The following is an 18,023-nucleotide window of genomic DNA, read 5'->3' as shown; positions in this document are numbered from 1 at the left end:
AGGAGGAAATCATGCAGAAAATAATTTATTTGGCCATTTTCTAACAAATGATTCCTCATCTGAATAACTTGCTAAAATGCAGCCTCTAGACCTGAACAGCTGTGCTCATAAGAATTTTAAATACTGCCCACAACCTTGAAATCACGTAACTCCCAGGCTTCTAGCTTTACCTCTCCAAAGACAATCAGTCAGTTTAAAAAACATTTATCAGAAGAAAGAGAATTTTTCCAGATGCTATGTTTTCCCCTGGTTTCTAGATAGGTGGTTAATTGATAGACTGTACCTTCCAAGACAATGACAAAAATTAGAGGCGAAAAAAAAAGTTTGGAAAGGCCTGCTTTTAATCTTGATTTTTAAACTTCCATTGTTAATTAATGCCACATGCCAACAAAATTATCATTGACTTTAAGTCAAGAATAAGTCTTAGTAGAGAGTGGTCTGTAAGTTATACTTTGTTCGCTGTGCCCTCTGACCCATAAGAGGGGAAAAGACCGATAAAGAAAGCTGGTAGGCAAGCTGTACCTCATCCCTTTCCCCATAGAGGAGACAGACCCAGAGTCAGGAATGTAGCAGAAGCAGAGCCTTTGACATCCAGCCAGGAAGAAACTACGCAAAAAGATCAGGAGATACAGGTGGTTGGCATCTGGGAGCAGACTGGGCAGAAGAGGAAGCACAAAGGGCAACATGGAGGCAACACCTTCAGGCCTGAACAAACCAGTTGATGCCCTACTGCCACACTGGCTCCTCGGAGTCCTGGGGGATAGAGTCCTAAAATGATGAAGGGGTGCTGGTCCAGAAAAGGAACCGAGAGCTCAGTCCTGTGTGCCATGGTCTCCAGAAATGCCTCCTAGGACCACGAGTGATTCTATCCATGTAGAATGCAAACTGGGAGGGCAGTAAGAAGCTGTCGATGTATGTAAAGTCCCAGACAGTGTTCCTCCGTGTTTTCTGTCCATGAAACCCATCCACGGAAGGTTAAAGAATCCCACTGGATTTACAGAGAAAGCTAAATTTCTGTCTTGGCAACTAATGGGAACAGAAAATAGGTTCCATTTAAGACAGTGGTTTCTTTTTTTTTAACTGATTATTTATTTTTGACAGAGACAGAACGTAAGCAGGGGAAGGGCAGAGGGAGAGGGAGACAAAGAATACCAAGCAGGCTCCAGGCTCTGAGCTGTCAGCACAGAGCCCGACCCAGGCCTTGAACCCACGGACCACGAGATCATGACCTGAGCCAAACAAAGTCAGATGCTTAACCAACTGAGCCAACCAGATGCCCCTAAGACAGTGGTTTATTAACCTCTTAATTCTATTTCACACAGACTTAAATAAATCCTGTTGTTAATTTCTCACCAAGTTTTCTTTTCTTTTCTGTTTTTAAGACAAGTATAGTAGAAAGCTTAAGGAGAGTTTAAAGGATAACAATAGGGATGTATAAAAGATAAAAAAAAAAAAACTTTGGTAAGTAGTTGAAGGAAGTAGGATTTTGCTTGGTTGTTTGCCTGGATCACAGAAAGAGAGTCAGAAAATGAAAATCTATCTTCAGGTCTTAAAAAAAAAGAAGAAAAGAAAAAAGAAAAACCATAGTTATCAGATCATAGTTTCTTACATGTTATATTTTCTAGGGCACTCTGACAAATAATTCATTTGTGCACAAGAACCCTTTAAAGATCATTTTGCCAGTTTTATGAATGAGGAAGACAGCAAGCTGGCATGGGAATCTAATGAGAATTCAGGTTTCCAGGTTTCTCTCCTCACCTGAGTCCTTCCTGACCCAGCAACTAAAGTGAAATGTGATGCCAAGCCAGTTTGTTGTGAGGGAGAAGGACACATTTTGATAAAACAATACGGGCAGGATTGGAAACTACAGTGATGAAAATAAGTACCAGCCTACGTGCCCGGAAAACAGGAGGAGCCAAAGGGAACTTAAGTGGCTGGCCTAATTAGAGCATTCTCTGTTTCACTTTGGCTGCCTTCATGGGAAATATGAGTTTGTGAACAAACACTGGTTTGTACCTGGTGGACGTTTGGGATTTCTTAGCTTGGATATGCAGAGGTCAAAGGGCAGTGGTGTGGATAACTAGACACAAAGGAGCACAAATTAGTAAAGATGAGACTAACATAAAAAAGTGTGTGATCCATTGATTATCTTCCCATTTAGTGGCTTTATAAAGCTATTTGCAAGGTTGAAGCAGAAGACGACGAATTTGTCATTTAAACAAACAGTTCAGGGTGTCTGGGTGCCTCAGTCGGTTAAGCGTCCGACTTCGGCTCAGGTCATGATCTCACAGTTTGTGGGCTCGAGCCCCATGTCAGGCTCTGTGCTGACAGATCAGAGCCTGAAGCCTGCTTTGGATTCTGTGTCTCCCTCTCTCTCTCTGCCCCTCTCTCACTCACACTCTGTCTCTCTCTCTCTCTCAAAAATAAATAAAGATTAAAAAAAATTTTAAACAGAAATAGTTCATAGCTGCCAGCTTCTCACATAGCAACTAAATTTTCTCTTTTTATTCCAGGCACCCCCATCAGCACCCACTGGCAGGTGATAGGCCGCAGGAGCCTCACTGTACTTTGGGGCTGCTGGGCAGGGGGGCAGCATCTAATCCACGGTTAGGTGGGATGCCTGTGGTCTCCTGACCCTTAACCACAGATAGCACTAGCTCTCGTTTCAGCCACGGCCAGCACTGGGGAGGCTGAATCACCATCTCCATGCAAGAGGTGCTGTTTTGGTTGTCAGCACGGAGGCAGCCCTCTGCCCCATAAAACCATACAAATCCTTTACAGAATAGACTCTGGGACAAAAGTAACTTTTCCAAGGAATGATTTAGAAATAGAAAAAGCATGGTCAGTATTAGCATATGATATTCCCACTGTTTTGAGTCAGGAATGGCTATGTACGTTTTGCATTTCAAGCTGTCTGCACCCCAAAAGTTGGCCAGTGAGATCAGGGGCTAGAGGATGCGCTGGGCATCCTGGGTGTGCACCCTCACTCTGCCACCTGCTATCTGTGTCATCACAGGCAAATTATTTCATCTCCCTAGGCTTCAATTTCCCCATCTGTAAAGCTGGGATAATAACAATATCTACCTTGCCTCCCTTAAAAGGTTGAGGTGAAGGGTAAATGACTTACTATTTGAAAATAACTGCTTAGAGGAGAGCCTGACCCAATAGTAGGCAATACAGTATTTGTTAAATAGTTAAAACATTGGGAGTCGTGTCATTCAGAATTCACCCTCGTAGAGGAAACAGTCTTCTCAGTCAGGGGTTATGTTTTCAAGTTGCCTATAAAAGACCATGCACCATAACTAAGCCTCAGACCTCAGGCTGGCTCAAAAATCATTTCTATGGAATGCAACGGCTTGTGTTGTCCTAGCTCAGCACCAGCGACACATCTTCCCTGGGAGCGGACATTGGGAAATCTGATCAAGCTATGGAAAGGATCTAGGCAAAGGGTCTTGTAAAGTCCTGGGCATCTTCAGGAGCATGAGGACAGGAAGCACCCACGTAATGCAGAGGGTGGTGCAGCCCAGGAAGCATTCTTTCTCCAGCACAGAGCTTAGAGATCAGACATCTGTCCTCTGAAGATGGCCTTGTAAGTGGAAAAGAAGGTCCACAGCTCAAGAGCAGAGACTGAGCCTCAAGCGTGGAAGGGGAAGTCCCCCATGGGACTGGCAGGAGCAGGAATGGACGACAGTGAGGAGCTGAGCCCGAGGGCAGGATGGGGCTGGAAGCAGGCTCAGTGCTTTCAGCTGGGGTGACAGGAGCTGCCTATTTAGTAGCTGGCTCTTTCTTACACGTTTCATTCTCCCGCCCACATGGAAAGTCTGCACTATGCTCATCCTTGGCCCAACCTCAGTTTCAGATTTGGAATAAGGAGTAAATCTGAACTTAGTGCTCTAATTTGATGCTAGATTTAGTGTCTTACTAAGCAATGCCAAAAAAAATTTAAAATTTAAAAAGGGGCCCCTGTCATCTGTCAGAATAACTAACAGAAGAGATGAACTACATAAACTCTCATTTTAGGACACCCTGATCCCTGAGGTCTTTGAACACACGAAGTCCCTGCCATGCCAGCAGCAATCACTTTCCCACCTCAGCTGGTCCACAGGGCATGTTTCCACCGGACCAATGACCTGAAGCTGCAGGCTCGAAACCCAAATGCAAGTATGCTCATTGGTACATTCCCTTACTGGGAAGGAGCCATCACCTTCTTTGAGATTTATAGCCCCAACACCGACGTTACACAAAGGTTTTGCTTTGTCTACGTAAACCCAATGGAGATGTGCCCCTCTTTGGCAGGCCTACTGCTGGGGCCAAGTGGGGATGATCCACAGGTTCCTGTTTTGGAGCAATGGGGCACTGCAGGAGAGAGGAAGGAATTAGAGAGCTGGGTCTGGCTTGCTGCTGTACTTCTGAGCGGTCCAGAACTGTGCAATTATACCATAGCCATTAGTCACGTGTTTTTACTTATATTAAGTTAAATTAAATTAAATTAAATTAAATGTTAAAACTGCAATTTTTCAGCCACCCTGGCTGCATTTCAAGGCTCAGTTAGCCTCATGTGGCTCGAAACTACTGTAGTTGGCACTACAGACACAGAATGTGTCCACCATTATAAGAAGGTCACCTGGGCAGCACTGATCAAACCTCTCTGTGACTTAATTGCTTCACTGGTTAAATAGGGGTAACAACATTTGCCTGGGTTTAGACCCTCCCGGGGCTCTGCCAGGAAGCAGCCATTTGTAACGTTCTGAGCATTCATATATAACAGATGCTCTAACAGGTATTACCTCACATGATCCTCACAATCACCAGAAGAAATAGGTGATACCATGCTCACTTAAGTGGAAGGAGAAATGGAGACCTGGAGGAGCTGAAGAGTTAGCTGGGCCACATAGCTAATGAACGGTAGGGCGGGGATTTCAATCCAGATAACTTTGACCCTGAAGCCCGTGCTCCTCACCATCCCCCCTGCTTCTCCAGCAGGCTTCTGAAGGCCCCTCTGCTCCGGCATCCATGCTCCATGGACACACCGGCCCCGGGCTCAGCTCCTCCTGGGATATTTGGAGGCATAAAAGTTTTCACCTCAGCTGCTATGAGTGACTACAAAGTGCAGGAGTGAGAGCTGCTAATTCTTGTCTTACAGCCCAAACTACATTTATTTGTTAAGTGTGTTCAGGAAGTGTTACAGAACATATATTTTAAAAAAAGGATTCATAGTATCTGTGTATGTGAGTATTTTTACATGATAAAGTATATATAAAGCCCTCTTATGGGGGGGGTCGGGGGCGGGGGGAGGGGGAGTGTATACGTATGTAAAAAGTATCATACACATTGTTAAAAGTAAAAGAGGGGCCCCTGGGTGGCACAGTCGGTTAAGCATCCAACTCTTGACCTCAGCTCAGGTCTTGATCTCAGGGCTGTGAGTTCAAGCCCGCACTAGGCTCCACGCTGGGTATGAAGCCTACTTAAAAAAAAAAAAAAAAAAAAGGGAAAATAAAAAGGAAAGGAGCAAACTGGGAGAAATCAGTGTGATTGGCAGATTAAAGGTTTTACCCTTAGTACAGAAAAAAGTACCTACTATCAAGAAGAACAATACTAAAACTAACAGAAGATTTGGCAATGCCCAGGAAGAGGGACATGGACTGGGAGGGGGCCCTCAGTGCTCAGAATGGTAGTGCTACAAGGTGTGTACAAAGGTAAAAAGTCACTGAGCCACACTCATAGGTTTAGTGCCCTTTATGTGGAGAATGTAATACCTCAATAAGTTGCTACAAAGCATATAAACTGAAATATAAGCTGAAGAGTTCTTCATCATCAGCTAAATGTGCTCTCTTTGCCCCTCAAACAATGAATGTAAGAGGACTGAAACATAACAGCTGTGTCACTTTGATATACTCCGTGAAACAGCTCTCCAGAGGTGACTTACACTTCCTGTACCGTAAACAATGATGAAATCATCAAGCAGCAGTACTGCTTGTCACTGATCATTATTAAACTGCTCTGTAGATCATCCTTCCCCACCCTTCGTGTAGTTTTGGGCAGGGACCAATGTCTTCGGGGACCTTTAGTTATAAGAACAACTCTTCAATCAAAAATGCCCAGTCCAATATATTAAAGTTGTGGTTCGGTCCAGAATAAGACATTTCCTTCCTGTCCTAATCTAGCCTGTCCTGAGCCTGGAAGCCTATTTAGGAGGCCTCCTGTACTTTCCCACTACCAGCTCTCCACTTCTTGCTTTCACTTCTGACCTCCAGGGAAACGCACGCAGACTGTCGTGCTGGGGCAGGGGGAGCCTGGCCCAGGCTCCCTCTGGATATGGCAGATGGACAGTGGCTAACTCTTCCTCTCATGGGGCACTTGGTGGGACTTTTGGAGACCTCTCCACTGGAGATTTAAGGCCAGCTCCCCTGACTCAGGTAACGTCTGGATCTTCCAACACTCACATTTACTCTGTGTCCAGCACACTCCAGGTCTCAATTCTTGTTAGTGAATGAATAAAGGAGGTGAGGAATCAGAAAGACAGTAGCTACGTTCCTTCCATAAACTCCTTTGGGAAGGAAATTTTTAGGTAAGTAAGCCATTTTATCTGATCTCACACTTTTAATTTTTTTTTTCAACATTTATTTTTGGGACAGAGAGAGACAGAGCATGAACGGGGGAGGGGCAGAGAGAGAGGGAGACACAGAATCGGAAACAGGCTCCAGGCTCTGAGCCATCAGCCCAGAGCCCGATGCGGGGCTTGAACTCACGGACCGCGAGATCGCGACCTGGCTGAAGTCGGACGCTCAACCGACTGCGCCACCCAGGCGCCCCCGATCTCACACTTTTAAAATATTCCCTTTAAGTTAAGAAAATGAGTGACTGTTTCATTCTTGGCCACTTGTCACTCAGACGGTACCCAGAGCGGGTTGTAACCTATGGATGTTGTTGCAGGTTCCTTTATTAATGCCATTCCATGGTCTGTAAAATTCCTCAAACAACTGGACAGAGTATCTTTCCAGAATCAGTGGATCACTAAGACAGTTTAGGGAAACCAAAGTTGTTATACATTATACATACAAGGTCAGGCCTTTGACAGGAACTGGAGGGCCAGCCTAGAAGTCCCTCCCTCTCCTTCTGTGCACAGAAGACAAAGCAGTCACACAAGCATGTGGTTAAAAGCACTACAGCCCTGGAACCTGCAGATACCTTGGAATTGTGCAAATGACACGTTAAGGCCACCTAGCAGGAGATGTTTGAGAAGCATGTGGACGCCTAATGAAAACACCTCTTTCTCTCAGATTTTCTCTCTTTTTTTAAAAGTTTATTTATTTATTTTGAGAGAGAGACAGGGAGAAGGGAAGAAGCAGAAAGAGAGGGAAAGAGAGAATCCCAAGCAGGGTCTGCACCGTCAGCATGGAGCCTGATGTGGGGCTCAAACTCAAATTGTGAGATCATGACCTAAGCAGAAACCAAGAGCCAGATGCTCAACTGACTGAGCCACCCAGGTGCCTCCTTTCTCTCAGTTTTTCTCTCTGATTTCCCATCCCTTAGTCTCTGTCTTGACTGACTTTGAAAATTTTAAACACTCAAGAATACCTTCCTGGACAGAATGAACAACAGCAACATTAAAATGCAAACTCGATTTGACAACTATTCCTAGGCATCTCCCACGTGCCCAGAGCTGCAGAGCCCTGAGGAGGGAGATGCCAGGATGAACGAGACAGCCCTATCTGCAGGGAACTACAAGCTCCTTGGAGGGGGATGAAATGTGCATCTCCTGTCCTTAACTGGAAGGGATTTGGTCACACCCACCTACAGTGTACTTTATGTCTTTCATGCTTCTTCATTCAACGTCACCTTTAATCCTCACCAGATCCTTGGGGGAGGTAAGAGATGGATGGCTGTCCTCATTTACAGAAGATGATATTGGGGTGCCTCAGTCGGTTAAGCAACTGACTCTTGGTTTCGGCTCAGGTCATGACTCATGGTTTCCTGAGTTCAAGCCCTGCACTGGGCTCTGCACTGGTGGCATAGAGCCTGGTTGGGATTCTCTCTCTCTCCCTCTCTCTGCCCCTCATCCACTCACACTGTCTCTGTTTCTCTCAAATAAACAATGTAAAACTTAAAAGAAGAAGAAGAAGAAGGAGAAGAAGAAGAAGAAGAAGAAGAAGAAGAAGAAGAAGAAGAAGAAGATACTAACACCCAGTGAGGCTGAGTGACTAATTCTGCCTCCACAGAAGATTCAGTGGCAGAGCTGGAAGAAGAATACACGTACCCCTGACCCTGTGCTGCTACTTCTGTTAATCCATAGATAAGGCATGTGGGAGAAATCCAGAGTGGCCTTCTGGCTTCACTTTCAACATGAAAGGCAGCAGGTGAGTGAAAAAGCACAACAAAATGAGGAGAAAGTAGCACAGAATGTGTAACAGAGGAAAATTTTTAGAATCAGGAAAAAAAAAAAAAAAAAGAAGTAACCTAGCCTTACTAAATACTTACGAAAGGAAAGGCTAAAAGATTCCAGAATGGCATTCTAGCACACATTGCAGGGAAGGAGTTGAAGGCAATTTTATTTCTCTGGAGAGCCAACACTCATAATTCTGTGACTCTTTATTTCTCCTGAATTAAGTGCAGGGTAGTATCTGCTAATATTAGCCACTTTTGGTGAGAAATGAGAAACAAATACATGACATCTAATATTCTGTAGCAGACTCAATTCTCTAGATTATCCTCCATACCTCCTCTGAATTCAACTGACTCAGATCATGCTACCAAAGGTGAGAGGAGGTGGTGGGCACACAGTGTGGCCTCCAGGACCACCTGTCTTTCTCAAACTACCCTCCGTGAAGCCTGAATGAGCACCAGTCAGCCAAAATCAGTAAAGGGAGTAAGAGAAGCCTGGACACTGAAGCCAAAAAAATAAAAAATAAAATAAAGCTCTAAAGCAATTAGATAAGCAGAGATGTTCCAGAAATGTCCTCAACGTCATGTGCTTACACAGAGAGAGTGATGGAAAACTCACTTGAATGAGGAAGGTACAGAATGTACACATGCTAAAGTTATAGCAGGATAATTGGAAACCAACCACAGATCCTTAAAACCCACTCACACATTCAGGGAAGGTAAGAAAAGAGAAATGAGTGGATGGGAAGAACTTCCTCTGGCACATCGGGGTCCACATGTTATACAATAATCATGTCAGGACAAAAGACTGAATACTTGAGCAATCTGTACCATCCACATATGCCCCCAGTGTAGAGGGTCTACAAAGCTGGGATTCCCAGTGTGCCCCACCCTAAACGGAACTGATCACAAATGCTTTCCCACATACAAGCACATCTTAAGTAATAAATAGGCTGTGAAGTATCTGAACTCTCCGAACAACAGCTAACAGGGTGCTTTTTGGATTAGATAAAGGCCCCAGGACACAATCTGAATAAAGAGACCCTTGCTTTCACATCAATCCATTTTCCATTCCAGTGACTTGGTGCTGTTCAATCTAATATTGCCTGTGTGTACATATGTATTTATGCAAATACAATGCAGCTCTCAAGCCAGATGATCACACCTTACTCCAAATCTCTTTATTACAAGCAAGGGATTCAATACACCCATCTCCCCCATCTGAGTTCTCTTCACCCAAAGTAAAGTAAGCCCAGCATACTGTAAACTGCTTTGTGGCTCTTTTCTAGCTACTATAAGAGTCCTCTGTGGATTGTGAGGGATTTCCATTTCAGGTCAGGAGAAAAAGAGGGCACTGGGGATTGACAGAAAGGAGGTGAGACTGAGAGGCAAGCAAGATTAGAGGTTTTGGAGAGATTTGCAGACAGGAGGGAGCTGAACCCAGGTAAACCTGGGCTTTCACTCACAGCAGGGAAGACAACCCAGCAGCATCTGCTAAGCCTTGTGTACCAAAGCTACTCTGCATCTCTGAAGCCACCACAGCCCAGGGAATCAGAAGTCAGGACCCCGAGTCCAAAACCAGAGAGGAGTGAATGGAATGGATGTCAGAGACACAGGAGAAACCTCATTATCCTGTATCTGCAATGAGGCAAATGGGACGTACAAATAGCTCACTCAGATTATGAGGAAGAGACTAAACATTTCAATGGGCTAAGGGCAGTTCTCAGAATTTGAGCGATATGGGATCCATTTTTATTTAAGATGTGTTAAGTAAAATTTTTACATGCTATACTGAATGTGCTACCTTCATTTTTATTTCAATTAACATTTAAGAATTGTCATGGGCTAACTGATGGTGAGGCCCAAATCCCACTTTTCCCAATTAGCGAATTCTCTCACCACAGGGATTCCAGGAGTCTGGCTCTCTCGTGACCCTATCTCACAGTCTGTCATTACCAAGGGCTGTGTGGCAGACCCAGGACAGCCTCGGCGAATATATGAAGTGGGGGCTCCTCTCTTCTCTTTTTCTTTATTCATTAGCATTTTATTCACATTTTATATGTTTAATATGCTCCGATCTGAGCCACGCAGGGCCCCCTTTTGTCTTTTCAAAATTCTCCTTGCAGGGCACTAGCCAAGCACGTGTCCAGCAGGGCCTCCCATTATTTGGCAGTGGGGAAGAAAAGCACAATGCGTGTTTCATGCCAATGAAGCAAAGGAGGCCCTTGCTTTATTTTGTGAAATTGCGAAATGGGTATCAATTCTACAAACGTGTAATGAAAACACACAAATAACAAGTAGGTGTCCTGTCAGCATGATGCAATTTAAAAACAGAATACTAGGACCCAAAAAATCAAAGTCGTGGGGCAAAATATCTCCTAAATCAGGCCGAGAAAATACTCCCCGACCAGGTACCAGAGTATGTGGCACCAGAGTGATGCTTAACCTCCAGGGGTACCGGGTGCAGGCAGCACAGCTCAGCCTACAGTGAGGGCCCCATGAACGGCACTCCCTGGGTGGCACAGGACAGTGGCTCGAGTGCCCACAGGTGGGTGCTGTGGCCTGAAAAGATGAGGAAAGCGTAGAGCCCTGCTTCGCCTCCTGTGTCACGCCAGATCTGAGACAGTGTGCGTTTGGCAAATCTGCATGTGTTCGCTTTGATCTGTGTGTATATCCTCCTATTTCTTTCCTTTGGCTCTAATTCCAACGTTTCAGACCCTAACTCCAAAGACTCAGAAAGCAGTTTACATATGTAACAATTTAAAAAGTTGGTTTAGAAAAATCCTTGAAAGTAATGAATGATGCCATTAAATTACCTGCGCGTGCTTTGAGACCCAGTGACGGAGGACATTCAGTACTCGATTGGTGGCTGTTCTCCGAATAATAAACTCTTTGTCGCATGTTCTCTCAGTGTTGTTGAATCCTTAGGAGGAGAATAAACACACACATGTGGTTAAAGCCAATCCCCAGGAATCTGGGGAAGGTCACTTATTTGGGGACATTGGTTAGTGGAAACTCACAAATGGCACATCTTCGCAGACAGGTACAAGCAGCTTCAGACTGTTATGGATTCCACTTACTTACCTATTATAACTGCAGTTATGAGGCTACCACATCTTTACAGGTGCAATTAAATGAATAATGTGCACACACTTATTAAAGGCCACTGATTGAAACTAATGCTGATCTAATGACATTTCCACTTATGCCTGCCTTGTTCTAGAACATAAAGCCAAGGAAATTTTAACAAAGCATTTAAGAAAACATTAACTTATACTTTTGCCCAAAAGTCATTATATAACCAATAACGTTTTCAGTATTTGTAGATGAATTAGCCCACACCTTAGCTCATAGATGATACAAATAGCTTATTATGCACCCATGTATTGAGAAGCACGACAGCATAGAGGTTAAGAACATGAACTTCACAGCCAGACTGGGAGTTCAAATCCCTGTTGTGTTACCCTGGTAAGTTACAGCACCTCTCTGGTGACCTGTTTCCTCATGTCCTGCATGGGCTAATAAGTATACCCACACCACAGAGTTGTTCTGGAGATTAAGTTAGTTAATACATGTTAAACATTTAGAATGGCACCTGAAACAATAGTGGAAGGTCAATAAATATCAGCTGTTACTACAATCCAATGTTGGTTGAATGTCTTTGGTTCCCCTTTGTGCCAGCCTATGTCCCTGTCTTGGCCACCTTCTCACTATCAAGAAATCATTTAAATTTTTTCCTACTGACTCTACGTTTTAAAAGATTTTGCCTTCCAATCATAATTAACTGACATGTTTCCTTTAAAAATGGATGAAAGCCTTATAAAACTTCACTGGCAAACTTCTTGAAAGTTGTCTAACTTACTCATTCCATTTCCTCCTCTTCTACATTCTCTACATCCCCCTCCAAGCCTCTCACCCCATATGACCACCAAAACAGCTCCTGTTAAGGTCGCCAGTAACCTACACGTCTCTATATCCAAGGGATATCCATCATCTCTCCGTTGGAAGGCTCACCTGATGAACACCAACAAGTAAATCACTCATGTATTTATATCCCCAGATCTCTTCTCTCATCTCTGGATCAATTTATCCAGCTGCTTCTTGATATTTTTCCCTTAGATGTTTCAAAAACCTCAGACCCAATAGGTATAAAAGAAAAAGCCATGGCCTTTCCAACAAACCTTGTCCTTATCTAGTGTTCCCTATTCCATTAAAGGAACATCAACAGCCATCCAGATGTATACACCAGAAACTTTGTAATCGTTCCTGGCCCATCTCTTTGCTTCTTCCTGGTAATTTTACCTGCTAAGTAAATCTCAAATCTTTCCACATCTTCTTTCCTACAAAGTCAAAATTGAAGTTCAGCACCAAGCAACTCTCAATCTGGTCTACTGACAATGGTCTACTGACAATGGTCTACTGACAACTGATCTCCTTTGTCATTCTTGCTTCCTCAAATCTGTTCTCTTGTCTAAAGTCAGAAAGATCTTTTCAAAGGCCAAATTAGATGGGTCACCCCCGTTTAAAGCATTTCCATGGCTCCTATGATAAGTAGAAAAAGTTAACATAGCCCACCAGGTTTTCCATGATTTGACTCCTAGCTCCCTCTCAGCCTTTTCTGGAACCATATTTTCTCACTTTTCCCCTTCTTTCTCACCACCCTTCTTTTAGTCCTTCATCTTCACGTGCTTTGCACATACTGCTCTGGATCCGTCACAATTATTGCTCTCCTTTGTACTCAGTGAAAGCTACTCTTGTTTATTTCACTTCCCCAATTAAGCCTGTCCTGGCCGGAGCTGAACAAATCAACATTACACATCCCAGGGCACCAAGCACGTTGACTTTCTGGCACTTGTTACAGTTGCAATTTTACATTTATTTATGAGTTTATCTGATCAATACTGGTGTCTTCCATGAAGTCAGGGATTGGGTGTATTTTTGCTGAGCATGATGAGCACATATCTGGCACATAGCCATGCTGTACACAATGTGTATTTGCTGAATAAATGAATGAAAGCCTGGATAGTGAGGACTTACTCAGTATTTATTGAATATGATTTGCATATAAAGAATAGTGAGTGAAAAACTAAATGAATAGTCCTCAGAGCTTACAAATGAGTTAGACTAAAAAAATCTATGAACTTCTCAAGGGCAGAGGCCCCTTTTCGATACTACTCTTTGGATGTAGACAGGCATTTTCAACCCTACAGCAGACACTGTCAGAGGATGATGATGATGATGTGCTCTTGGCAGAAAAGATATATTTAAAAAAATTGTTTGCTATTAAAAGCTTATAAATTCTGGGTAAAATATAACAAATATCTTTTAAAATGCATAGCTGAGTTATTAATAAGGAATTTTCTAGAGTCAAACACACAGAGATCTAAAAAACCAAGATCAAGAACCAAGCCTCTGAACTGATGCTAGCTTCCCTAAGACGAAAGCAGTTTACCAATCTTGGTAACACAGGATTTGGACTGTATATACCATGTGGTTCAGGAGAAGCCTCAGGGCCTTCATGAAGTATGGGTGAGAGAATGGGAACTGAGACCCCACATGAAGCTGGAACTCCCCAAAGACCAGCCCCTCTGTGAACGAGTGGGGAAAAGTGCTCCAAGTGCACAAGGAGACAGTTAAGAAACTTACCTGCCTCAGCCTGGATCTCAGTGGGGGTGTGGAAAAAAAAGCCTCCCTGAGAACTGATAGCCACAGGCCCACTTCACGGAGATATGAAGCTCAGATTCAGCCACCATTGGGTGGTCTGTCCCTCTAAATGAGAAATTAAAAAGTAGCCCAGGCTAGTGCTAATCCTGGGACCCTTGACAAAAGTATACACACAACTTTTCTGGAGGGACAGAAACTCAAGCTCAGCCTGTAATGGATCACCACTAACAAAATCCCTGAAGAAAAACTCATAATGCAAAATTACAAAACACTCAAACCATCTACCATAAACAAGGATCAATAGACACATGGATGAGGAACTCCCACCCTACCCGTCCACCACTACCAAGAATTCCAGGTACCAGAACTATTACACAGATCCAGTTTAAACATCCTAAAATTAAAGTGTTTACAAAGATTAAAGATACACAAGTAGGAACTGAGGGGCACCTGGGTGGCTCAGTCATTTGAGCGACTGACTTCGGCTCAGGTCATGATCTCATAGTTCATGAGTTTGAGCCCCGCGTTGGGCTCTGTGTGGACAGCTCAGAGCCTGGAGCCTGCTTCAGATTCTGTGTCTCCCTCTCTCTCTGCCCCTCCCCCACTCATTCTCTCTCTCTCCCTCTCTCTCTGTCTCAAAAATAAATAAATATGAAAAAAAAAACAAAAGTAGGAACTGAAAACATGATAAAAGAATAAAAAATTTTAAAGTCAGAAAAAAAAATTTTTAAGTCAGATTTTACAAGAACCACATAAAACTTCAAGTTAACAGAATTATTCTTTTAATTATTGTTGAAAAATAGATGAGTTGAAATTGAAAACTCAAACGTAGAAAAACACTGATTAGACAGACCCCACTAAATAAGCAAAGAATAAACTGGAAAAAGATTTAAAAACAGGTCTCAGAAAATTATTCAAATGCAGTACAAAGAGTTAAAGAGAGAAAACAGAAAAGAGTTGTTAAAAGACATGGAGGAAAGAATTAGAAGTTCCAGCAAAAAATCAGAAGGATAATACAGGAAAAGAATTTTTCAGACTTGTTGGAAGACATGAATCCTCAGGTTCAGGAATTGCAATGAATCCCAAAGCAGGATAAATACGATGAAAACCACACCAGAAATAATGAAAAATGATGGAACTCTAAGACAAAGATAACTTTGAAGCAACTGCTGAGGATATATTTGTTATTTGTAAAGAAAAGTCAGATGAAAAGGATAGGAAATGGTATGGGGAATGAGGAAAGTTGAATAGAAGGCTCTAAGTAACTAAAACAGAGAATTCAACTGGAGTGAGAGCTGGGAAATCATAAGGCACTATCATGCTGGAGAATGAAAGTCAAAAGTTCTTTGAACACTGAAAAAAGGTGATGAGGCAGAGTCCCTCACCTGCATATATAGGTATAAGGATGGTCAATCAGTGAGATGAGAGAAGAATGGGTGAAAGATAAGAGCAAGGGCGGGACACAAAGATAAAAATCAAGGTGAAATGTTAAGAAAGACAAGCCATTTTAATAGAGTTGCTACTACCTTAATGTATTTTGGAAAAAACGTCTATCCCTACTGGTCTCTTTGCGTCTGTGTCAGGTGTGGGTGGACAGGGTAGTCTATGTTGAAGATAGACAAGAAAGGCAAGGAACATTCTTCTGCTCTCCAAGTTATTTAGTGTCATACATTAAAAGGCCACTTAAGGGATTTTCTTTATCAAATTTCCAATATTTCCATAAATTCAAATCTCAACCTCTATCATCAGGTTAGGATTTGATTATACTGCTTGGATGTTCTTCATAACTCCTTCTAATAACCATGTTATTTATCTTTTCTATGGAGATCACAGCTAGGTACATTCTCATTGCCTCCGCTGCTCAGAGCTAATTACCTGCTGCCACTTGCAGTACTCAACAGTCTCTTGGAAAGCAACCAGGTACTCCCGTATGCAATCTTCAACAACGCATATTCAGTCGGTGCATCTGGAACAATCCACAGCTAGTAGTAAAGATGACTAGGATGGAAGGACCAGCTGCAGGCAGGACCACCCTTCCAGGTGCTGCAGGAATTCTGAGAACCAGTGAGGGAGGGAAGGCTCCAAAGACACACATTCTACTACAGCCTTCACAGGGCAGGCCATCCCTAATATGGTCCAGGATGGACAAGAAGTAAAGTCCGGGGCAAATTACTCAACCTGTTTGTGGCTCAGTTTCCTAAGTTCTAAAATGAGCAGAAGAAACCACATAGAGTCGTTTTAAAAATTAAATAATTTGGGGCACCTGGGTGGTTCAAATGGTTAAGCATCCGACTCTTGGTTTTGGCTCAAGTCATGATCTCACAGCTGTGGGATGGAACCCTGTGTCAGGCTCTGCACTGACAGTGCAGAGCTTGCTTAGGAGTCTCAGTCTCTCTCTCCTTCTGCCCCTCCCCTGCTCTCTCTCAAAATAAATAAAAATAAACTTAAAAAATTAAATAATTGTGACACCAGCATGGCTCAGATTTTTTGAGCGATGGACTCTTGATTTCAGCTCAGGTCATGATCTCAGGGTTGTGGGATTAAGCCCTGCATCAGGCTCTGCATTGAGCGTGGAACCTGCTTAAGATTCTCTCTCAATTCTCTCTCTCTCTCTCTCTCTCTCTCTCCCCCGCGCCTCTTCCCCACTCATGTACTCTCTCTCTAATTTAAAAAAATTAAATACTTCTTGTAAAACAGGGCACTCAGCGAAATAATATTTATTATAATTATGTTCTCACCTATAGCTGGCTTCATCCATCCATCCCCTTGATCCAGTGTCCCTCACAAAACACTTATTCTTTTAATCTTTTTTTAAAAATTTATATTCAAGTTACTTAACACACAGTGTAGCCTTGGCTTCAGGAGTAAACCCAGTGATTTATCTCTTACATACGACACCCATTGCTCATCCTGAAAAGTGCCCTCCTTAATGCCCATCACCCATTTTCCCCACCCTCCTCACCCCTCTACCTGCAGCAACCCTCAGTTTGTTCTCTGATTTTTAAGAATCTCTTATGGTTTGCCTCTCTTCTGTTTTTATCTTATTTTTCCCTCCCTTCCCATATGTTCATCTGTTTAGTTTCTGAAATTCCACATGAGTGAAATCATATGGTATCTGTCTTTCTATGACTTATTTTGCTTAGCATAATACCCTCCACTTCCATCCACATTGTTGCAAATGGGAAAATTTCATTCATTTCCATACTGAGTAGTATTCCATTGTATATATATGTACCACATCTTCTTACTCCATTCATCAGTTGATGGACATTTGGGCTCTTTCTTTTTTTTAATTTATTTTTTGTATTTATTGTATTTATTTAATATTATTCTGTATTTTTTGTATTTATTTTGAGAGATACAGAAACAGCATGAGCAGGGGAGGGGCAGAGAGAGAGAATCCCAATCAGGCCTTCACACTGTCAGCACAGAGCCCAGGGCAGGGCTCAAACTCATGAAAACACAAGATCGTGACCTGAGCCAAAACCAAGAGTCAGAAGCTTAACCTACTGAGCCACCCAGGCACCCTCGGGCTCTTTCTATAATGTGGCTACTGTTGATAGCACTGCTATAAACACTGGGGTACATGTGCCCCTTCAAATCAGCATTTTGCATCCTCTGGTTAAGTTGCTAACAGTGCAATTGCTGGTTCATAGGGTAGTTCTATTTTTAATTTTTTGAGGAACCTCCATACTGTTTTCCAGAGTGGCTGCACCAGTTTGCATTCCCACCAGCAGTGCAAAAGGGCTCCCCTTTCTCCACATCCTCGCCAACACCTGTTGTATCCTGAGTTGTTAATTTTAGCCATTCTAATGGGTGTGAGGCGGTATCTCATTGTGGTTCCTCACAAAATACTTATAACAGAAAGCTAGTTGTAAGTGTATGTGAAAGCGGTAAGGATTTGATGAACATCAACTTCCTTCCTGAAGAACTTTTTTCACTGCTTGAGGTCATTGATTTTTTAGAGAAATACTCTC

At 43.0% G+C, this 18,023-nt stretch overlaps 1 protein-coding gene across 2 annotated transcripts in view; it reads right to left on the bottom strand.

Moving 5' to 3' along the window:
* The window catches only part of RASGRF2 (Ras protein specific guanine nucleotide releasing factor 2), a 237,149-nt gene that overhangs the window by 31,309 nt on the left and 187,817 nt on the right, over positions 1-18,023 (bottom strand). For both annotated transcript variants that reach the window (XM_047070691.1, XM_047070764.1), the window contains one exon: positions 11,199-11,305. In XM_047070691.1, the coding sequence (XP_046926647.1) occupies positions 11,199-11,305 (107 nt within the window). The remainder of the gene's footprint in view (positions 1-11,198; positions 11,306-18,023) is intronic.

The sequence above is a fragment of the Lynx rufus genome, unplaced genomic scaffold (assembly GCF_022079265.1).
Source record: "Lynx rufus isolate CCGP_SWC_20201006 ecotype Redwood Valley unplaced genomic scaffold, mLynRuf1.p SCAF_1, whole genome shotgun sequence".
Taxonomy (NCBI): Eukaryota; Metazoa; Chordata; class Mammalia; order Carnivora; family Felidae; genus Lynx; species Lynx rufus.
This window is presented reverse-complemented; position numbering and strand designations above follow the sequence as displayed.